The 24,577-nt window shown below is 32.0% G+C and overlaps 1 protein-coding gene across 4 annotated transcripts in view; it reads left to right on the top strand.

Moving 5' to 3' along the window:
• COL11A1 (collagen type XI alpha 1 chain) overlaps positions 1-24,577 on the top strand; it is a 188,222-nt gene that overhangs the window by 53,485 nt on the left and 110,160 nt on the right. Inside the window, exons 5-14 of one of the 4 annotated variants that reach the window (XM_008697640.2) lie at positions 5,969-6,097; positions 11,701-11,817; positions 12,422-12,514; positions 14,485-14,739; positions 15,496-15,558; positions 17,005-17,046; positions 18,065-18,127; positions 18,908-18,982; positions 20,240-20,323; positions 22,408-22,464. In XM_008697640.2, coding sequence (XP_008695862.1) covers positions 5,969-6,097; positions 11,701-11,817; positions 12,422-12,514; positions 14,485-14,739; positions 15,496-15,558; positions 17,005-17,046; positions 18,065-18,127; positions 18,908-18,982; positions 20,240-20,323; positions 22,408-22,464 — 978 coding nt within the window. Of the gene's footprint in view, positions 1-5,968; positions 6,098-11,700; positions 11,818-12,081; positions 12,235-12,421; positions 12,515-14,484; positions 14,740-15,495; positions 15,559-17,004; positions 17,047-18,064; positions 18,128-18,907; positions 18,983-20,239; positions 20,324-22,407; positions 22,465-24,577 lie in introns of all 4 variants that reach the window. The other 3 variants (XM_008697639.2, XM_008697641.2, XM_008697642.2) reach the window with 3 other exon arrangements.

Below are 24,577 nucleotides of genomic sequence, written 5' to 3' on the forward strand. Positions count from 1 at the left end.
TGGATTTGATTTGCATTTCCCTAGTGATTAGTGATTAGATACATCTTTTCATGTATCTGTTGACCATCTGTATGTTTTCTTTGGAAAAATGTGTATTCCTCTGCTCATTTTTAATCAGATTGTTTATTTATTTGTTGATATTTAATTGTATGATTTCTTTATATTTTTTGGATGTTACTCTCTATCAGATACATCATTTGCAAATATCTGCTTCTGTTCAGTAGCTTGCCTTTTTATTTTGTTGTTTTCCTTCACTGTGCAAAAGCTTTTTAGTTTGATGTAGCCCCATTTGTTTTTTTCCTTTTCTTCTCCTTGCCTGAGAAGATAAATCCCACCAAAATATTGCTAAGACCAGTGTCAGAGCGTTTACTGCCTATGTTTTCTGCTAGTTTTGTGGTTTTAGGTCTTACATTTAAGTATTTAATCCATTTGGGGTTCACTTTTGTATATGGAGTAAGAAAGTAGCCCAGTTTCATTCTTCCGCATGTAGCTGTGAAGTTTTTCCAGCACGATTTATTGAAGAGACTGTCTTTCCCCCATTGTATATTCTTGCCCTCTCTGTCGTAGGTTGATTGACCATATAAGCATAGGTTTATTTCAGGGCTCTCTATTCTATTCCATTGATCTATTCCATTTGGGTTCTTTTGTGGTTCCAAAATGGCATTGATATTTTGATGGAATTGCATTACATCTATAGATTACTTTTTTACCTTTTTACTTAAGATTTAAAATGCATTTTGACATAGTCATATAAATGGATGTTTAAACTCAGTATGAAATTTCGCATAATTTAATTTGATGATTTTTTTTTAAACCTCTGGTAAGTTTACTTAAGGGAAATTCTCCCTGATTCTTATTGATCCGAGCGCTCGGTTTGTTTGGCTTCAGTGATGAACCTTACAATCTGCAGGTAGAGGGACACCACGAAAAAGTAAATGAAGGCAATTTTCTTAGAAGAAAAACTGAACTTATTCTGGAAACAATCATTAATTATCATTCCATTTTGTAGACTTAAGAGGTTCATCCCCAAATATTTCCTTTTATTATGTTTCTTAACTGAGTAAATGATTTTGCCTCCCTGCAGTTGCTCACTCCAGAAACTAAAGAATTGCTTTCCATTCCTCTCTAATGCACTTTCCTCCATCTTTCCTGCCATTCCCAACCTACCCCATTATCAGCACCTGGTCTCCAAACCTTACAGATATTTTTCCCTAATATGCCAACTCTATGTCTCCTTTGTTCATTCCTTCTTCTGCTTAGTTTAATTTCTCAGCACTTAACTACATGGATTCCTAACAGATTTCCAAGCTTCCAAACTGGCTGCTTCCAAATCATCCTTCCCTATGTTGTCGATGATTTCATTAAAAAACAGCATCCATCAATTTGTTCCATTGTTCAAAATCTTTGAATGACACTCCATAACTTCTGGAATTCAGCTCAGACAACGAGGTTTTTCTTAAATTGTTCCTCCTACCTCTTTCCACTTTGAACCCTCACTACTCATTATCATCAGATAGGGCCTTCTCTCCACCTGTGGGGCACTACAGCTACTTCTCTGACTTCGTCATGTGGTTTCATGTCTCCAGGGGTTTGGTTAAGATGCCTTTTCTATTTAGTGCTGTTTCCATCTGCATCTTCTTCATCAAACTAACTCCTCTTTGCTCATAACGTATCATTAAGATTTTTCCAAGAAGCATTTCATAAAAACATTCATTCCCATTGAAATATCTGCATGTTGCAAGTTCATGGAGCCAAGAATGTACTATGGGAAATTTGGAGTTTAGAAGATTTTATAGAACACAATTGCAGCTGTGTGATTTACTTTAGTATTAGGGGAGATGAAATTTTTAATTCTAGGAATTTATGAAATTCAGTGAGATATATCATCAATAGGTACTTGGAGTCTGTTTTTCCTGGTATTATCAAAAGTAAATTATTCTCTTAGAATATAAGAAACATCCAAGTTTTAATAATAAAAGTTTGAGTCTTCCAAGATTACGAGAAGAGTTAAAAGCTTCATGGTGGGGTGCCTGGGTGTCTCGGTTGAGTGTCTGCCTTCGGCTCAGGTCATGATCCCAGAGTCCGGGGTTGAGCCCCCTGTTGGGCTCCCTGCTCATCAGGGAGTCTGCTTCTCCTTCTCCCTTTGTGTGCTCTCTCTCTCTCTCTCAAATAAATAAATAAATATATCTTTAAAAAATAAAAAAATAAAAGTTTCATGGTATTGTACAGATACTAGTTGCTAGACAAACATTCAAGAGAGACTATTTATAGATAAACTACTTAAAAATGAACTCTTTGTTTGAACAGTGATAGTTGAACATTGATCCAGCCTCTCCATTCACTGTTTTGGTTATATCTGAATTTTCTTGCCATTCTCGTGATTTTATTAGGTTCCAAGCACATAATCCATTCACAGGTCACATTGTAGTGGACATGAGAGCTGATCAGAGCCTGGTTTTCCATTATGCATTCTCAGGAATCAGCTACTGTGCTGTTCAATTCAGTGGATACTTAGGCTGGGGACTGACTTCAACTAAACACTGGTTGGCTTCACATAGGATGAAAAGTTGAATTTGAAAATTCAGACACTTAACTTTGACACATTGACATTTGTCCTTAAAACATTAGATCAATCTCTTATACCACATTTTTAAAATAAATCTGATTGCTTATACATGGGAAAAAAGCTAAATGTGTATTAACTTATGTATTTCATAGACCATGATGTAGTTTATTCATCGCACGAAAACTAGAAATAGCTAGGCTTTATAGAGATATAAACACACACACACACATACACACACACACACAAATAGAAAACAAACCAAACAAAAATTAGTAGAATATCTGCATTATATTTTAATTATAAAAGGAAGATATGCTATTACTTATTAATTGGGCCTGATAAAGCTGTGGCAGGATCTTTTTGCACTACGTGTGAAGTTTAGAAGAACCTCATCTTTATAGATGGGTGCCATTTGGTTTTCTTACCCTTGCTTTGCTTTCCACCTTAATCTCATCCTGTCTATACACAAATACTACCGTAGAGACCTAGTTGACACAGCTGTAGATAGCAAGGTAATTGCATCAACTCTAAGTTTGGCTTCGTAGATCATTAGAGGAGGAGGACGTCTTTTTCATGGTTCATATGCTGCAGATGCCAGTATTACTTGGTAACTTCACCCTTTTCCAGCTGTGGAAATTTTTATGGCTATTGAATCTAAATATTTACAGTTTATTCAACCTGTCAGGGTGCTTTTGTTTATCTACAGACTGTCTCACAACATGTCCTATGATTAACATAAAACACTGTAAAACACCTTCTGGGGAAAATTATACTGTAGCATTTTAACTGAATTTTTCAGTTTCTTTCCAGTAGTATATTTTACGGCTAAATATTAAACACCTGAAATAAGAATTTATAGTGGAAAGATTGGCAGGATTCCATTTAATGAAGTCAAGTAAGAACTTAGAAAACCAGAATTCTTCTAAAAAATATACTATTTTAAAAATACCATATGCTTATAAGATAGGCAACATTTTTTTTTTTTTTTCTGTTTCAGCAGTAGCTTCAGTTGATTCATTACATTTCCTATACTTAAGTATGGAATTCTGAAATTCTGGAGAGAAACTTAGATATGATCTCTATATGTATTCATTTTGCTAAAGATGAATGAGGTAACTTGCATAATTCCACATGGTTAATGGCAAAGTTGGAAGAAAATTCAGGAGTCAAGATTTCTAATTGAAACCCTCAGGGATGCCAGCACTCAAGATGTACTCAATAATGCCTCATTATTATTATTTTTTAACAGCAGAATGAAAAACTGTGTATTCAAAGTTCTGTTTCTTACTTACTATTATCCATTTATATGACTATATAATTATTTGCATATAATTCAGTAGCGGGTACTCAGTATTCCAAATTGATCAGTTAATGTTTTAAAAATGCTATCAATAAATTTTAAGAACTTATATTAATTTACCTTGAGCATATTTACAACTAGTGGACAGAAAAGAAATATTAGAGACTTTCCTATCTAATTACAAAAAAGAACCTTGAAAAAAATCTCGGAAACAATCTAATTCGATTGATTAATTATATTGCCTCATTACATGTGAAAATAAATAATTTTGAAGTTGGAGCACTTATAATAGTATGACTATTATAAACTTTTTAGTTTTCAGGTGGATATTGGCTGATTCTGAATTCTTTTATGTTTTACTGGGAAATAAAGTAGATGTTTTCTTATTTGTGTGTTACCTGACCGTATTAAAATGATATATGCACTTTTAAAGACTGTTTTTGTTTTTCAAATTTTTATTTAAATTCTAGTTAGTTAACATAGAGTGTAATATTGGTTTCAGGAGTAGAATTTAGTGATTTATCAATTATATATAACACCCAGTGCTCGACACAAGTGCCCTCTTTAATACGCATCACCCATATAGACCACCCCCACCCACCTCCTTCCACCAACCCTCAGTTTGTTCTCTATAGCTAAGAATCTCTTATGGCTTGTTAAAGCACTGTTTTAATGAATGATCAGATGAAATGACTAAACAACCATTGTACAGAAGTGCTAGGAATTCTTGTCTGGGATTCATTGTGAGAGAGACTTTTTAAATTTAATGTCTATATTTTCCTTAGGCTATATAGGTTGTATAACTCTTGTTAACAAAATGCAAAATGCTGGAATAACTTTGAAATTATTCAAAATGGAATCAGGAGTTCTGTGAATCAGACTTATGTGCTGAAACTTACAAGGACTTGAGTCATCAAGTCGAATGGATATTAACTTAAAACTTCTTCTGGGCCTGAGTATAATTCTGGATTGATATGGCCATGACCCACGGATTTATATGAAACTAGTTTCATGTTGAATTAGACCCTGTGGAAATATTCAGAGTGCTTCAGGAACAGAATATTACTATTTTTCTCTTGTTTACACAGTTTCCAGAACCAGTTTCCTGAATCTCTTAAAAATTAAACTCTTTAGATAACCCTATTACTAATTATTTGTAATTTTTTAATTAAAATTATGTAGAATTCAAGATAAGTGAGTTTTAACGTACTTAGATGCTCAATTTTTTCTTAATAAAAGTATATGAAATTTATGCCTTTTTATTCATAATTTCAACTTTTCTGGTCTCTGCATTTCTTACTCATCTTTGTAAGTAGGAATTCCTTTTGATACTCTTTTACCAGAACACAATAGTAGAATCTATATTTTCATTTAAAAATTGTCATATAAATTTGCCTAACAATAATTCCATTTAATTTGATTGAACTCTTCAGTTTATATTTAAAATATATTACTATCTTTATATATATACAGTTTTTAAATTTTATTTTTTATCAGCTTATTACTTATATTTTATTTGTCTTATTTTATGCAGTGTAAACTGTGAATGCAGTAAAATCAAGTTTTAACAAATGGATGCATATAGTAAAGATTCTCTGAACCACAGTTTAATAGAATAACAGGTGATTACAGGTGTTAATATTAACAGCTGATTTGTAAAACAGGTGTGAATTTTTCTTTAATCCTGTAAGACTATTTTTTATTTAAGTTTTTAAATTCCAGTATAGTTAACATACAGTTTTATATTAGTGTCAGGTGTACAATATAGTGCTTCAACAATTCTGTACATTACTCAGTGCTCATCACAAGTTCGCCCTTTAATCCCCATCACCTATTTCACCCATCCCCCCACCCACCTCCCCTCTGGTGACCATGAGTTTATTCTTTATGGTTAAGAGTCTGTTTCTTGGTTTCTCTGTCTGTCTCTCTCTTTTCCTTTTGCTTGTTTGTTTTGTTCTTTAAGACTATTTTTAACATTGAATGTAAGTGATAGTTCTTCTTCAGGTATTTAAAAATACCCTACACATTGTCTTGGGTAAATCTTGCTCTGAATATATGTATATCTGAATATGCTGACTACATCCATGTTTATTTCTTGACAGGGGGACATCCAGCAGCTGTTGATCGTAGGTGACCCCAAAGCCGCGTATGACTACTGTGAGCATTACAGTCCCGACTGTGACTCTTCAGTGCCCAAGGCCGCTCAGGCTCAGGAACCTCAGATTGATGAGGTGAGGACTGTAAACTCTGGGCATGTTTTCTCATTTCAATGGTGCAGACCTACCCCTGTAGTATTGAGGCTTATCTCTATTAGTCAGTTTTAATTAAAGAATTCTTTATTTTTAATAGTGTTTTAATATTTCTAGGAAGAAGTGATTTAAAGAAGATTTTGCGTGTTTTTTCCTCTTAACTACTCTGTTACTTAAATTTCTTAAACATAGAGATAACCCACTGTATACTCTGTATATGAGCATATTCATTTTGGGGGAGATGAAAAAAAAGATAATTACCTAAAAGCTATATTTCTGCTACATAACTATCTAAAAGCTACATTTCTGCCCTTGGCAGTTAAATAATTAACACGGCCTCCAGATAAGGGTGACACATCCTCTGGTGTGCTTGCCTCTGGCAATTCAGGCAGATGAGAAAGTGACGTTAGAGCTGTCTTAAAGTTACAGGCTGTGTTGAGTATTTAGAGAGATTTTTTTTCAGTTTCTTATTGTCTATGCTACATTGATATGTATGTTTTCTTTCTCTTCCACAAAATTCAATATAAAGAGCAATGAAATGAAAAGCAGTATGATCTGAATGCAGTAACTAAAACTATTCATGTATGTTGATTCATATTATGTCACTTTATTTGAAATTCAGGTGTCAAACCATTCTCCCAGGCTATTTTTGCAAGAAAATTTACCAGAATGAAATTTTACCCTATTCTCTTTCAGACCAAAAAATAAGTTTGCACAGCCATAGCAATTTTGGCAGAATTAAATATCCCAAAAAACAAACAAACAAACAAACAAAAAATACAGTACTGTGTTCCCTTGTCCAGATTTTTTGGTAAAATCCTTTGATGTGGAGCTTCTTAAATTAAAAAACAAGCAAACTGGAAGGAATTTAGTCTTTAGTTGGCAGCAAAACAGTTTTTTTAGATTCTTTTTTCTCAAGGTGAAGAGTTAAATTTTGGAAGAGGGGGTTGGAAGGTTGAAAACATCCAAGCTGCCTTTCTGTTTGAAAATTGCTCAAGTAGCATTCTTCTTACTTTCTAAATATACTACTTGGTGCCATCTTTTGAGCTTGACTACTTAGAAGAGGTTGGGATCTTATCTTTTATTTTAATTTATTGTTCTTTTTGCATGTGAGTTCAGTTAGGATTTTACCATCTAAATGCTTGAGATATATTTGTTGACATCACTTTTCTTTTTAAAGTATGATAGTGAATTCTGTTGCACTGATCTTGTCAATGACTTAATATTAATGTTTTTCTTAAAACAGGATAAAGTCTTAAGAAGCTGACAGAAAAGCAAATATGAGAGAGAAAAAAGACATTGCTTGGGTAGTTGTGTTTGCTATTCTCACAGTTTTCCAGTGCCTCAGTCTTTTTATTCCCTCAGGATTTATTTAAACAATTGTGTGTGTGTGTGTGTGTGTGTGTGTGTGTGTGTGTGTGTGTGACTTCCAAAAGGATAGGTAAAATACCATCAGGTTTAGTGCTTTTATACCTTAGAGATTATGTGATGATTCAGTATTAAATTTATAACATTTATACATGTTATACATGTTTGAGATTGCTGAGATTTATTTTGCTCCTATTTTAAGGAAGATAAGTTTTGTTCTTTTTAGCTACAAATATGGCTCTGATTTTCGGAAGAATGAAGGTATGCTTTCTTAATATACCACCTTGAGGAGTTTTATTACTATATTTTAATGTTATCATGTCAAACTGTGTTATTTTAAAGCAAAATAGTTTTTATCCATTTTTATTGGATAAAAAAGTAAATTTTAAAAAGTAAATTTGTCCTTTTCTGCTTTAGTTGTTGATGATGTATATTTAACATTCTATAGAGAAGTCAAACTTGTTTTTACTATGAGAGTTTGAGGAGAAAAACAATGTATTGCTATAATAAATACTGCATGGAAATCCGGATGGGTGATTCTATAATAAATATAGCATTTCTTACCGGTTTCTATATTGACTGTGTTACAATGAAAAGCTTTTTTGAAGAATCAGCTCACGTTTTTTTTCCCCCAATTGTAAATTACATTGATACTTCAATAATATAACCATTCTATACAATTATGAAATAAACTGGTTAACCAAATTAGTAAACAGCCCTTATATTAGTTTTGACATACAGCCATTAATATGTAATTATATTTCAAATATGCATTTTAATAATTGGTCTACAGATGTTCTTCCTGTACAGCATAGGAAGCAATGTTATTTGCCAGTGAGTAAAGAACATGAAAGCAGTATAGAGCATTGACCATACAAGTTGAACTTTATAGTGCTTAATTTTCCATTAATAAATATGTGACATTGCATATTCATTATTCTAATTTGGATTAATAGATAAGTCAATTTATTTTATCAATTAACTCAAGGGTGATTTTTCCAACTTGTAATTTTGTCTAGCTCATACCCTCTAAATAACATCTTCTAAGTCATTCCTAAGATTCAGTCTTTTCATGTGCTTGCCAGAATATCGCATCATCATCATCCAGTGAAAAGCATAATGTAGGTAGACTTAAGTATAGTCATAATATCATCAAACTTTAGTTCTGTTTGAACCTACACAATACCATTTATATAGAAGAGTAATATTAAAATTATGATGTTTGGGGATTTTCTCAAGTTAGATTATTCTACAATCTTATAAGAAATTAAGTGTGAAATCTACATGCGGTTATTTCTTAATGTATTATGCAAACTGTTGTATCTTATACGTAGGAGGCAATTGCCATTCTTTTTTATGAAGAATGAACAAGAAAAATGAAGCAAAGGCAAGATAGTGTTTTATAGAGAAATTTAAACACCAACCGACTTTCCCAAATGTATTACCTTAATCTTTTTTGGCACTTAATATTTATCATATATTCCAGTTCTCATAGATGCACAGATATTTACTGATGCCACTATTTTTCTAACAAATTAAATAAGAACAGATTATGACATTTCTATACTCCTCACATACTATAATTAATGCTAGGCTACTCTCACATATCAAAATTGAAATCATCCCATCACTGCATGTCTTTTTGCATATATTCATCTCACTGATTACAGCTAGTTCTGTTTTCAAGGCAGCCCAAAATTCCATAGTAAGTAAAGAAGATCATCTCCGAAAGTAGGTTATAAAGCTTCATGTACATTAGTGCTAAGTATACTCAATACCACCACCAAAGGGATGTTGTTTAGATAAAGAAATAAGAACAGGGACGCCTGGGTAGCTCAGTTGTTGAACGTCTGTCTCTTGATTTTGGCTCAGGTCATGATCTCAGGGTCATGAGATCAATCTCCATCTCGGGTTCCATGCTCAGTGGGGAGTCTGCTTGAGATCTCTCCCTCTCCCTCCACCCCTCCCCCTCTAAAATAAATAAATCTTTTTTTAAAAAAAGAACAGAAGCAGTGATTCTTCATTGACTCCTGAAAGAGTCTAAGAAAAAGATGTATTTTAGTGTCCAAGGAGGAGAGAATATTATTTCCTCCAGTATTCCATAATCACAATTGGTCTGGTTGGTCTTCATTTGGAAAGAGTTTAAAAGAGGAGAAATTTATAGAGGTTAGACATTTCCTCCTACAAGAAAAAAAATACGACATGAAGTTGGTATATACTGATACGAATACCATGCTTCATTTAAGATGCATTAAACTGTGCATTTGAAAAATCAGCCCTTTGTGTCTTTGTTTATTGTCCTATGTTTTTAAAACTCATTATAGATGCATCTGATTTTGAAAAGTCTGCCTAAGTTTAAAACTTTACAGCATAAATAGACTGTCAAATCTTTTCTTTTTTATGTTTTACTTCAAGCTGGCAGCTAGTAGCTATGTAAATTTAATATTTCTTATTCCAACATGATTGACCATAACTACAGAAAAATTATTCATTATACAATATTCAATCTCCATTAATATCTTTTTAATATGTATCTAAATTCAATATTTAATCATTTTATTTATTTAAGAAGTTATTAATAATGTTTGCAGAGGCATGAAGAAACAAATGTTCAGTGTTGTATACATGAATTTTTCTATTTTACAAAATTCTGTACAAATTCAATTAGAATACATCTTTGTTGAAGTACTTTGTATGTATATTTGTTGATAAACTATTACCAAGTAGATAAAATTACTAATCCATTTCAATTAATTTAATCAAATCAGTGTTTTGAAAATCATAAAGAAAACTCAAGGCATGTCTATGTTTATATTTCAATATGACCTTCAGCTGAACCATCTAGAAAGTTCACTCTAGTGAGGGTATTTCATCAAAGGCCAGATGTAGAATGTTGCCAGGGGATCAGCTTTGGACATGTCTCATTATAGGTCTGTGAAATTTGCCCTCATTTGCATTGCTGTAGTTAATAGAGCTTATTAGAAGGCACAGTGATCACAAATTTTCTAAAAGACATATGGTCAACAGTTATTTTTCTGGCAGATCAAAAAGCCTTTTTTGGCAATTTTGAAATGCCAAGAAGTCTAGTTGGGGTATAATTGGAATTTTACCAAATATAATACTGAGGGAATTCCAAACAGGTTGCCTTTAGCATATATATATTAGAGATTCAGCTTGTTGCGTTTGCTGCTTAATATTTTATGTATATATGAGCTTAGTGTATTTCCAGTTATTTTGATTAAACTAATGACTAATATATGTTTCACAATAACTATATTCTTGTTTACAAATTAAAGTTTTGATAGAGATAGTTGGTTTTGAAGACTAATACATTATCTTCCTTATCACTCAATATGTAAGATTGTCTTGTACATCCCTCTGTTAAGAAACATACCTCTTTCCAACTAAGTTATTTTGATACAGAAGAATCTAGTATAAAATACTGTTTTCCAGTGTGAGTTCAGTTTAAGTAGTTTACAAGGTCTAAGTGCTATGCTTTTTTTGAAAAGCAGAAATAATGTATCAACTAGAAACAGATTAATTTTGAATCTTTAAATGTTTCACAAGTATTCTGTGCTCATTTTGACCTTAAGTCTTAGCAAATTAGAGATTTCTGAATAAATTTTAGATTTTATTTTTTCATTAGTTCCAGTGTTCTGTTTAGACTCATCTTATGTTCCTTGCATTTCGTTTTCCTTATCTCCCCTTTCTGATTCACAGCATAAACATTCTTTCATACTTGGAAAGATTACTCTCCATATTTCAAATTTCAAGCATGTAATTTAATGAAAAAAGTACCCATTGACATTATAGTAAAATTCTTAGAGAATTTAACAAATTACTTTGTAACAATTTTTACAAATAAAAATTAACATGAATATTTAACAACTGTGACCATGTACATAATTGTGTGTTCCAAATAAGCCATTAGCTAAAAGTTTTGAATATTAATTAAGTTTGAATTAGTATTCAAAATTTTTAGTTTCCTTGCATTCCTAACCATGATTCTGCTCTTAGAAAACCTGCTTTGTCACTCCAATGTTATTATACTCTGTATAGGATGGTATAATACTTCTTGTAATACAAAATAACATTTAAATAACATTTCCCTGCCTCTTAACCTTTACTGTAAGTAAAAGTTAAGACTATTACCACTTTGTTGTTAGTATTACCTGCAACTAACAAAATCGCCTGATATTTTTTCCTTTGCAATGTAGTATGCACCTGAGGATATAATGGAATATGACTATGAGTATGGGGAAGCAGAGTATAAGGAGGCTGAATTTGTAACAGAGACACCCACTGTAACTGAGGAGACAATAGCACAAACCGAGGTAAAAACAAAGTAGCACCTCTGTGTATGGTGTCCTGCTGTTTGTCATTTCATGGTTTCTTGTGTCTGCTGTTCCTTGAACTCATCATAAGCCTTTCATTCACCTGATTTCTATGAACCAATAACTGTGATTTTTATTCAACAGTAGCCGTCCTGAAGGAATGATGCTCATTTTGCTTTGCTTGTCCTTCCTTTCCTCCATGCTCTTCATTTCCCTTTTTGCTTTATTTATGTTTCCCATTCCATCTTTCACCACGTTTTACAGAAAAAGAAATCCAATTTCAAAAAGAAGACGAGGACAGTGGCCACTAACTCAAAGGAAAAGTCCAAAAAGTTTACACCCCCTAAATCTGAAAAATTTGCATCCAAGAAGAAGAAAAGTTATCAAGCAGCAGCAAAAGCCAAACTAGGGGTAAAGGTAGCAAAGAAAAAGCAATCAAGATCTCTCCTGGATAAGCTGGAAGATCTCTGATGGAATCATTGTCCTAACCCAACTAGATAAATGCCCATTTGGCTAATCTGATAACCCAATTAAATCATGATTTCCCTAAATTTGGGATTACCTTACATTTTTATAATTGCTTTTCTTTTGAATTTATCACTAGGCAAATATTGTTGATGATTTTCAAGAATACAACTACGGAACACAGGAAAGTTACCAGACAGAAGCTCCTAGACATGTATCTGGACCAAATGAGGTAAGCTCATTGACACTATTGAATTACAATTCAGATTTTTAAAATGTGTAATACTTCTTAATACACTTCACTCTGGCAGAACCTATAACTTGTGAGAAGTTCCATCTTTTTATCCCTCTACTGAGGTAAGAGGAACAATAGCATTGATTCACTGTTACTAGAAACAGGTCATTTAAAATCAGTCAATTCAGGTTTTGCATGATTCTTTGCTTCATGCAAATGCAAGTTGATTAAACTGAACTGGCTGCTATCATTTTCTTGATTGCTTCTGGGATTGAGCGAGCTTCTCAACATGTTGTGATGAAAGGTATTCACAACATGATTTTTCTGTGAGGAGGAGACTCTAGACTCCTCTAAAGTGAAAATTGTATCATGAAATGATACAATTAGAATTTATTTCATCTGACCAATAATCATGCATTTTCATGACAGCAAGCTTCTTGAGAAAACGTAGGCTTAGTGGATTTTAATAGCTATTTACATTTTCAAACTTGTTAGGAGTACGATGTTTATGATTAAATTAATATATCTTACCCTTTTTCATTCTTTTCTATGAAAATGTTTAAGCACATACTGGTATAAACCAAACAATCTTCCTGAATTTCATATTATGCATACATTCTTATCATGAAAAAATGAGGGTGCAATTCAGTTTAACTTTGTGAAATACTTGTCATGCCAGGTGTGAAGAATACCTGAGTCATTTAGCTATAAGAAAATTTATATAACATGTGTCCCAGTGAGGCAAATAAACCCAATGGTGCATTACATGCAAACACATGCTTTAAAAAATAACATTTCAGGGTGAGAACAGATTTTAGGTTTCAGCTAGTCCAAATTAATCATTTTCCAGAAATGGATAGCTTGAGTCAAGGTGTCTATCTAGCCAAATTTTTCTAGATAAACTTTTTTAGTTCAGAGCTATGAACATAGTAATATACACATATTGGATAATCTTCATCCCTTATAGATAGTATGTCCTCCCTGTCTAAGAACACAAAATATTATAGTTATTGGACATTTTATTTTATTTAGCAATTGCTAAATTAATCATTTAGCCACTTTTTTACTCACGTGATTTTGTGTACTACTACTCATTTATTCAGTACTATTGTGTCATCTAGATTCACTGTTGTAGAAATCAAGTTACTTAAAATGAAATTCAGAGAGTAGCAAGATAAATTATTTAATTGGAACTTCATCAAGTCATACTATCGCTAATAAATATGATTCAGATTTATGCTATTAATAAAGAATTACTTATGTGATAAAGAAAATTATACTAGGTTTATTTTTTTATCTCTGAGGGAGTATTATTGATATAAAATTTACTTGTAAATGTATATTTAATCTCTACTCTATGAGATTGTACGGTGATATATTCTATTTCATTGTCTTGAATTTTGAAGACTATAATTTATATTTTATTTGCTTCAAAGAACTCTTTGGTGATATACTTTCTTATATACTAGATACTCTGTAAAAATTGCAATGATAAGTCTCAGTATTGGCATTAATATTTTATTTTTGTGATTGAGAGTCAAATTTACATGTTTTTTCTGGTAACAGTTGTATGACATAATGATTATCTGTAAGTTTTGAAAATTAAACAAAGCTTTAACTATGTGCATATTTCATTGTCCAAGTCTCAAACTATAAAGCAAATATAAAATTGACTAACAAGTTTTTTTTTTCAATGGAACAAGCAAATACACATGCTGAATCCATGTGAATATTTGCAGTTTATTGGGAAAAGTACCTTGAAAGCAATATTTCCCTGTACATACCAATGTACAAAAATATTTCTTTCAATGATACTGAAAGGTTATCTTTCTCGGCCTTCAGGCTTGCTTGAGTAGCATTTAAATTGCTTCCCATCACATTCCATCAATCTGTAATTGCAAACGCTTACCTTGCTTTACTAACAGTAAACTTCATGTTCTTCAACTCCTTGCAACTTAAATTAATAGCCAAATCCAGTTGAAGAAGTATTTACTGAAGAATATCTAACGGGAGAGGATTATGATTCCCAGAGGAAAAATTCCGAGGATACACTATATGAAAACAAAGGAATAGACGGCAGGGACTCTGACCTTCTGGTAGATGGAGATTTAGGCGAATATGATTTTTATGAATATAAAGAATATGAAGATAAACCAACAAGTCCCACTAATGAAGAATTTGGTCCAGGTGTTCCAGCAGAAACAGATATCACAGAAACAAGCGTAAGTCAGTATTACGCTCTGTGTCATTGTATGTCTTATTTTTGGAGTATTTTCACGTTTATCTTGATGTCTTTTCAGGTGTAAAATACAGGTTGTGTTCTTATGTAAATTGTAAATATTTATCACTCCTAGGACATCTTGATAGATTCTTCCTCATGGGAATCTTCAGCAGTTGTAGTTCTGCCTACACTACCAGAGTCTCATTTGAAAGTATAGTCTTGAATAGAATTGTATCCAAATTGTCTTGTCATTGATAAGTTTAGAATAGTTATTATTCTGGATAGTAAGTAGAATTTCTGATTTTTGGACTATTTTATTTTTTAATTTTGAAAAAAATTTTCTATCGATGCACAGTATGGTACCATATTTGTTATTTTTTTTTTCACCATTTGGCCCTCTTCACCCATTTCTTCTACCCCCTGACCCACCACCTTTATTTTGTTAAATTTAATTTGATGACACTTTTTGCTTAATACCTTGGAATAATAATTGAAGTCTACAAATGTCTTTATCTTTCTGTAATATGTCTTTAAGAAACAATTGTTTCATCTTATTCAAGAATTGTATTAATGCTCATTATACTTTCCTTTTTATATTTTCAGTATCTGAACATTCAATAGGTTTCTATTTTTAAAAAGCACATTTTAATAGGTTGTTTTTAAATGCACTTGGATGATTAAATTTCCTTAAAAAAAAAAAAAACTTAAATGACCTTATTTACTTAAAGACAGGCTGCTTGAATTTTTCACTCAACAGATAAATGGCCATGGTGGATATGGAGAAAAAGGGCAGAAAGGAGAACCAGCAGTAGTTGAACCTGTAAGTATTGGTGTGAATACATTATAAAGGTTGGTACAATTAATTAATATATATTATGAGCCATCATCACCTTACATTATATATAAAATTCTAATGTCCAAATGTTTACAATGTGCCACAAATAAGTGAGTTAGTGAGTGAGGCCATTTCTGGCATGTGAAATTTTAATCAACCAAAAAATACAGAGACATGAATTTTGGAATTTGAAAGTAGCTGAAATTTGTCTAGTCTCATTCTCTCGTTTTACAACAAAGGAAACTGAGACCTAGAGAATTTAAGTAACTTGCTAAGGTTCAAGTGTTGGTGGTTGAGGCATAACCAGATGTTAGCTTTTCTAACTTCCTTCAATTTATCTAACATGACATTATTAGACATGTACTATTTGACCTAGATACTTTCTTGTTTAATATCCAGATAATGTCACGTTGTGATATGAAAATATTGCTTTTAAAATTCACTTCCTTTTTTCCCATCGAAGAATTGGTCTAATTCATTCCAAAAGTGATTTTTAAAATTTATATTAATGTTATTACTACTCAAGATATTGGTAAAAAGCAAATTCTTACTGGAAATCATTTTTACTATTGTTTTCCCTAATCACCAACTTGGGAAAACTGTTGCATTAGAACTAAGGGGAATATGCTGAACTGTTAGCTTCAAGATCATGAAAATCATTTCAGAAGTTGCAAGGACATAAAAACTGAAAGACTGGGTGGGGGGAGAGCTAAAGGTTACTTTTGTCTATAAGGGCATTGCTGGCTATCTACTGTATTACTCCAAAATCTGAGAAATCGTGCCAAGTACTCACCAAAGAATTTTTAAATATTTTTTTCAGAATAAATATGCCCTTATTTTGAAAATGCACAACTAACTTTTTAAATGATAAAACAATTTCTGGCAGTAGAATCATAAAGTTTGTGGAATGAGTTTCTTATCCTGAAACAGTACTCTGTTCTCTTGTCTATTGACGAGCTTATCTCATATTTATCCCCAATTCTTTTGCTTGGACTTTTTTCTCCTTTTCCTGAATTAAAGTGCTTAGGTGCCACTTAACTTCCGTTCTTTCATTCACGCAGTAAATATTTATTAAATTCTGGCTTTGTGCCAGGCATTATTCTGGGTGCTAGGGCAAACTTGGTCAAATTTCTTTGCTCTGCCCTTCTTGGGAGCATGTAGCATATTCTCCTTTTAATATTACTTTTCTGAATGTTTATTCCTTTTCTAATTAGTTCACAGATTCTCCAAGGACAGAGACTATGTTTTCTTATCATTTTAAACTCTCTCCCTTCCCCATGCAAAACTGTTCGTAATTGGTTTTATATGGTAGAAATAGAGAATTTACTTTTTGAAATGAAATGATGTGGTGCTTTGTTAGAGCTGCTTAGACGAGAGGTTAGGGGTTACATTTCACTAGTAGTGATTCTTTGTCTTTTTTTTTTATTATAGGGGATGCTTATTGAAGGACCACCAGGACCAGCAGGACCTGCGGTATGTAACTGCGTCAAGATTATTTTTGTCTTAATTTTTTAAAATAATCAGATATAGAATTTCTATTACATTATTGAATTTATAAATTTTATACTAATTTGAGTATTGAATGATAGATGTAAACAGTTTTATCAGAGGGCCTGGCTGCCTTGAATTGCTCTCTGATTTGTCTTTCCAAATGTTATTCTTTTGAGAGCAGTGGAATTAAATTTTGTTTAATTTTCTTTCTTTCTTTTCCTTTTCTTTTCTTTTTTTTCTTTTTCTTTCTTTTTTTTTTTTGGCTTAAATACCTCTGCATCCTCTAACCTCATTTTCAGCTTTCTATCTGTAAGTTACGATAGTGAAAAAAAAATCTTTGTTTTTTTAAAGAAGTATAGGTATATCTCAATAGATGGAGTTGAGAATTCGAAGTGGACAGTAGCTGCCTTATCTGTTCTCTGAATGGAGTGATTATCAGTTTCCATTGTCACTTCCTAGTGAGGCTGATGTGGCTTCGTGTGTCTTTATTCTCAGGTAGTTGTACTGATCTGACTTTGTAAGAAATCACTGTCTTTTGCGGAATTAGTTAAGTCCTTGTCACCTGAAATAGATATGTTATGCTGATGCCTTTAAATACTTTTTATCCATAAAAGAAAATGTAAAAATGCCTCCAAGCTAAACGATTTCTACTTTTCAAGTTTGCTATCACAGTTTTGAGGCCTAATTGAGTATACCATTTCTTCATTAAGAACTGCAAACCCACTTCTATTTCAGGACTTTATATTGGCATGTTCTCCTTTCCTGTTTTTCCTTGGAATGCCTGCCTCCACCCTGAGAGCAGCTTCATAGAGGAAGCGTTAAGCTAGCTACTGGGTGGTTCCTATACGTTGTCTTTTCATAGGAAGATAAATAGGGCAATTGTTTGGGAGACAAGTATATATTTATGAAATATAAAATGAGCTCTTTTTTGATATTAGTAGGATGTATTTGCCTGAATGATAATAAGATCTGACTCAGATCATGGTTTATTTCTCTGTAGGGTCTTATGGGTCCCCCTGGTCTGCAAGGCCCCACTGGACCCCCTGGTGACCCTGGCGAGAGGGTAAGTGGAAGACTCTTTATAACAAAAAAATAAAACATAGATTAAAATAATTACAATATATTCTGCAAGTTTGACATGTTATCCTTCTCACTGGAAAGGGGGAGAAGTCTGTGAATTCAATGTGCAACATTTTGTTTAACTTTTCTAACTATAATTTTAGAAGTGAGAATGAACAATGTGCACTTATCTGTTGTAATTATTAAGAAAACTTTTATTTTCAACAAATTTCCACTTTGAGATGAACCTGCTACATTAGATTCGGTTCTTTAGTCTGAATTGAGACATGTTTTCCACAAACTCTGATGAATATTTAGTTGGATTTTGATAGACTGAGTTAATAAACCTGAATTCTAATTTGAAGAGCATGTCCTGAATCACATGTTAAAATAGACCATTTGTGTTGTCAGTCCAAACTCCTTGTAAAATCTCTTTCCCTGTTTTTCCTTCAACCTTGAGTAACCAATAACTTTGTGCATTATTAAAATCCTATAAAACTAGTGCAAAGAAAATCAACCCTTGCAGGGCACCTAGGTAGCTCAGTTAGTTAAGCATCCAACTCTTGATCTCAGCTCATGTCTTGATCTCAGGGTCATGAGTTCAAGCCCCACTTAAAAACAAAACAAAAAACCTTTCTAGGTATACTTACTAAAAGGAGATTAACCAAGAAGGGGAGGACAAGTGCAAATTAGTTAATGTAGACTAATGTTATTAAATTTATTCTACTTCTAATAAACTTGATTCTTTATTCGATTTATTAATTTTGATGATTTACTTTCCTAGGGTCCCCCAGGACGTCCTGGCTTACCAGGGGCTGATGGTCTACCTGGTCCTCCTGGTACCATGTTAATGTTACCGGTATGGATTTTTTTTACTGCTATAAAGATGACTTAATATTTCATCATCTTATTGTTGAAAAATGTTGCTGAACCATATTACAGAGCAATTAACTAAAAACCATTGTATGAGGTAGAGATACTTGAAGTCAAGCAGCGTTGAGAAATGAAATTTTATTAAAACAAAAATTTGGTAAATATCAATCTCTGCATTAGAACTAAGGTTTCATTATTTGATTAGGCTTGACAACAAAGCTTAGACGTTGTTCTTAATATTTCCAATCATGTGCTTCATCCTGAGTCATATGATTAACATGTGTTTCATGTGTTACTTAACATATTAATATGCTATTTATCACCATAGAGATAACAGTTGATACTTTTTAAAGAAAATATGTCTATATTGTCATTATTCATTGCTCAAAAATTGTTTTACCATAAGATTGCTTTTTAAAGTTGCCCTTGTTCTCCTGGAAAGAACTTCGATTAATTTGTTTAAATGTAATAAAATTTCAAGTAATAATCAGGTAGAGTAAGGAATTGACTGATGCTGCATATTCAGTTAAAATTTAAAAGGATCTTTAGAATTTTAGAATTTTGTGCAAAGACACTGGGAGGGTGAGTTTCCTATTATAATTACTTAAGAAAAGGTAAACAAAACAAATATATCTCAAGGGTGATTTCCTCTGTATTCATACAGATTCCAGAAGTTTGGGGGCGCAGTCGTTAGGCGGCTGCCTTCGGCTCAGGGCGTGATCCTGGCGTTCCGGGATCGAGTCCCACATCAGGCTCCTCCGCTGGGAGCCTGCTTCTTCCTCTCCCACTCCCCCTGCTTGTATTCCCTCTCTCACTGGCTGTCTCTCTGTCACATAAATAAATAAAATCTTAATTTAAAAAAAAAAAGTTTGCGCCACAAAATAGCAATTGATCTATAACCACCACTGAACTGAGTACATTTGGATTTTTTACAAATGAATTAATAGAAATAGGTAAAATCTGTACAGGTAAAAATATATGATGACTTATTCCAGATTTTTCAGAGACTATGGAATTTAGAATCAGAAGTCTCTAATCTCTTCTACAAATGGTAAACATGGTCCAGAGAACTTCCATTATGGGCAGGAGAATTAAAAAGAAAAATCTAAGTATCTTGAGTCATATAAGTTACCTTGTACTTTTATAAAATCCCACCATTTTCAGTAAATAGTTTTTAATTAGTAATTAAGGCACCTTTTTGACAAAGGCTAATTTTGAACTTCTCTGTGTTCTCTTTTCTAAGTTTCGTTATGGTGGCGATGGTTCCAAAGGACCAACCATCTCTGCTCAGGAAGCTCAGGCCCAGGCGATTCTTCAGCAGGCCCGGGTAAGAAAGAACGAACGTGTATTCCTGTAAGCTGATTCTAAATCAGATTGTGTGTGTGTGCACGTGTGCGTGTGTGTATGCGTGTGTGTGCATGTGTGTGTCTGCAACATTGAATTTAGACAGAAAAAATACTAAGGTGATGATCTATTTTTTCCAGTAGGAATATTTTCTGTAATTGAATATTAAAGTTACATGACTGACTCTTGCAGTATTGCCATATATAATTCTAGCAATTACACATAAACCAAAACACAAATTTTCTAAATTTTTTTCGAAGGGTATCGATAGGTTTATGCCTAGCACTCTCTATTTCTCACATACAATCTGTCTACTAAGACAGAAGCTGATGATTAAAAAAAGATAAGGGAATAAGGTTTGAAATAATTTTCCTCCTAATCTAATGAATTATTCATGATATCCCAAATATTCCAGGAAATTAAGTTCTTTTAAGCATTTTCATATAAGAAAGAAACCTTCAAATATGTATTTAAGTTCTAATCATCATAATCTATAATGTTTTTACAAAATCCATTGTTTATAATCCTTTATCAGCTGAAAGTTTCCACTATATCTTATAAGACCTATAATTTTTTAAATTCACTGCAATTAAAAAGTCTAAAGAATGGACTAGGAAAGAGTTGAAAGTCGTATAATACTTTTATTCATAATACAGGATTTTTTTAAGGAAAAAAATAAAGGGCTTACATTTGGTATGGATATGGGCCCACTTTTTAAGTGATATAAATAATTTCTGTGATAACTTTGGGTAAATTTATGAGTATATAAAATTTAACATTTATAAGTCTATCATCATAAATTTATGAGTGCATAAAATATCTGAAAACATAAGTGAAGATTATAATTTATTCTCATATTTGTTTATATCTTTATTAAGTCTGTCAATCTGAAAAGATGCCATTATTTGGTTACATCACGTATAAAGACAAAAATATTAAAGAATTTGTTTATTAGATCTTGGTGTAACACTCACCTGAAAATATTTAAAATAATTTGCTAATGATTCTTACAATTCATCTTATAAATTATATTACTTTCAACAAATTTAAAGTAATTATTTGAGCTTAAATATTTTATGAGGCCATTGAATTCCTCATTTTATTAGTCCTTTTAACCTATTTGGAAATAGATAGCAAGCATTATAATTCCAATTTTTCAGATATTTAATCTCAAGGATTAAGAAGTATATTGTCAAAAATCTCATGGTGAGTCAGTAGTGGAACTTTGGAGATCCTACTGTTTTTATCTCATGCACTTTTCTAATATGATTTTACATATTGTTTCTATTACAGTATTATTTTTGGATATCTGTTTTGATAATCTAAATATTCATCTTTTGGAATCACTAATATTCAAAAATAGCTCACCATACTAACTTAACATCTATCAAGTATTTACCCTTTGTACTCCACTTGTTCCAGCTTTTCAAGTATGTTAATTTCATGTTTCTAATATTCAGTATCAATAGTGCATGTAATCAATCTCTCATGCCTATGAGTATACAAAATGAATGCATTTTTCTTGTAATGTTAAATTTGATTTAACATTTGTTAAAAAGAAGTGTATTAGCATATTTTCTGATAAATTTTGCTTGCTATCTGGCTTTAGTTGTCATAGTTTTCCCTGAAATATTGCTAGAAACTTTTTATTTAAAGCACCTCAAATTCTTCACCTCTAGAAGGATTTTCAATGATAATTGTGCCAGCATGTTTAAGAGAAGGCTATATTTTATTCTGAAGTACACTTCAGAGTAGAAAAATTATAAAATATTAGATATCTTATACTACAATCTATTTTAACTTTTATCATTGAATGAATCATAATAACATATGGTGCAAGATTGTATACAAGATACAGCAGTTTAAAGAACATCTGATACTTATTTAAGTCATTTGTCATTCTAGAAACTTGCAGTTCTTCAGTAATCAGGCACTCTTTCTGGTGTGTAGCTATTATAACTGTGTTGATCATCTGTTACTTAACAGGTAGCTTGTGCAAATGAATATTGTGGTTTAATATGCTTGTCCAGGAAAACATCCCTGAGTTTGATTTCCTTTATTTTCTAGATTGCTCTGAGAGGTCCACCTGGCCCAATGGGTCTAACTGGAAGACCGGGTCCTGTGGTAGGTTACTCAATAAGATAACGTATGTTTAAATCCATGTATTAGTAGTTCCTTGTGCAACTTGGGCCAAGCATTGTTCACATTTCTAGCTAATGAAAATAGATACATATACCTACTTATGATTGATTTTGCTTCCATTTTAAAAGTCTATTTCAATTCAGTCCTCAGTAAGTTTTGATAAAAAAAGTTTCAGTGAAGAATTTTCAAATCAAATAAATGCAATGAAAAATATAATTGAGTCATATCTATTAATTTTTCAAATTATAAGCATAATTTATTTGCACAATATTCCAAGTTATTAAAATTCAATTTGACATTAAATTATTGAGACTTAAGTTTGTGTTTAATAGAATTTTTATTAAGAAAGAAAAAATGTTTGAGGTCAGTTAAATTATTCCATAATCTGGGGAGAAAGCAGGATAATTGGCTTAAACTTCAGTTTGCCTTCAATATTCCACAAAGTGCTTCAGATATTAGAGAAATTAATTTGTTTTTTGGACACTCTTGGAAAATGACAGTGTTTTATTTTTCCATGCAAGCTTGCTAACAAGCTAATATTTTCCAAGTGGTTTTTAAAAAGTATCTTCGAATATTTTGAAACTTTTACCAAATGTTAAGCAGTGTAGCAATTCACAAAAAAACACAAAGATTCTTTTCAAATCATATTTTTTCTTAAGAGAAAAGAAAACTGTAGGAGTCCAACCTCGGTTCTAATTGATTTTAGAATTAATTGAATAAATAATTTCTATTTTAAGTATTTGTTTTTCTATTTAAAAAAAGCCATTCCTCCTGTTCTTTCACATTAATTTATATGCTTTCAGTATGTTTTATGGAAATAATGGTGTTTATAGAAATTATTACTATGAACATTAAAATCTTACATTTTATTTACTTAGTAGACACAGCAAAACAATTTTATTCAAGTTTGAATCAAGTTAATAGTCTTCTAATTATTTAATCTGTTTTACTGATCTTAGTAGGGTAATAAATAGTTTTCTTCATGTGGTTTATTCAAAGATTTGTTATGTAGTTGCATAAATTTATGGTAATCTTAATTCGGTTAAAAATTTGTATAGCTTATATATTTTGAAGGGTATACACTCAGGTATACACTCAATGATATGGGCTCATCTAGAACATATATTCTAGCAAAATAATAAGAAATGTGGAAGAATCTATGTTACTTAACAAAGAAATAGAGTTAATATTTCATTGCTTGTTAGTGATAACTCAAATTCACATGAGTAGGGAAAGTCAGCAGTATGCTAATGCTTTATAAATCTGGGGGCAGAAGAATTATCTGTATATTTTATTAAAAATAACAGTTCTTGGGGCCCTGTACTTGAGATTCTGATGATAAAGATTCAGGGTTGGATGTGGCAAGCTATATTTTTAATGAGTGCACCAGGCTGATTCCTACAGTCAAGCATGTTTAGAAATACCGCCATATGTTACCTAATTTAAAAATATCACTCCAGGATCTCTAAAACTACATTTTCTAAAGGAATTTTCCTCCATATCATCCTGACAAGCATAGCAATGAAAGCATGTTCCATTAGCAGTTACTGTTTTCACCAAACAATCATGGCGGGTCAGTCATTCACAGCGTGTTGGCGAGGAGAAAAGATTGGCAACCGCGTACACCTTCTCAATGTCATACGTTGGATACAAGATTAATTGATTTCACTGCTTAAGTCTTTGTTATGGGAAGCTTTAGCATGCTTAAATATTAAAAGTAGGTATTTAGAGAAAAACATATTGCTTCTTTTCACCATTTTCTCTTCTATTATACTTTGCTCCAAAATGTCAAATTATGAAAGACTTTCAAATATCTGTTCATTCTAGAGTCTTAAACTATTTTATTATAAAAGAAACAAAATCTACATCAATATATTAAGACACAAACATAAACATTCTTCCAGTGAAAAATTCTTTATCCAATTGTTGTGTCTGATTGCTTTTCTAGACCAGTAGAGGCTTATATTATAAAACATACAGGGAATGTAGAAAATATTGCAGTTATTTTTTCTATTCTGTTACTGTCAATTGTTGCATGATAATTTTTAGAGTAAGTGTTTGGACAAAGTAATTATAATTTGTTGAGTAGGTCGTG

The sequence above is a fragment of the Ursus maritimus genome, unplaced genomic scaffold, assembly GCF_017311325.1.
Source record: "Ursus maritimus isolate PB19 unplaced genomic scaffold, ASM1731132v1 scaffold_12, whole genome shotgun sequence".
NCBI classification, from domain to species: domain Eukaryota; kingdom Metazoa; phylum Chordata; class Mammalia; order Carnivora; family Ursidae; genus Ursus; species Ursus maritimus.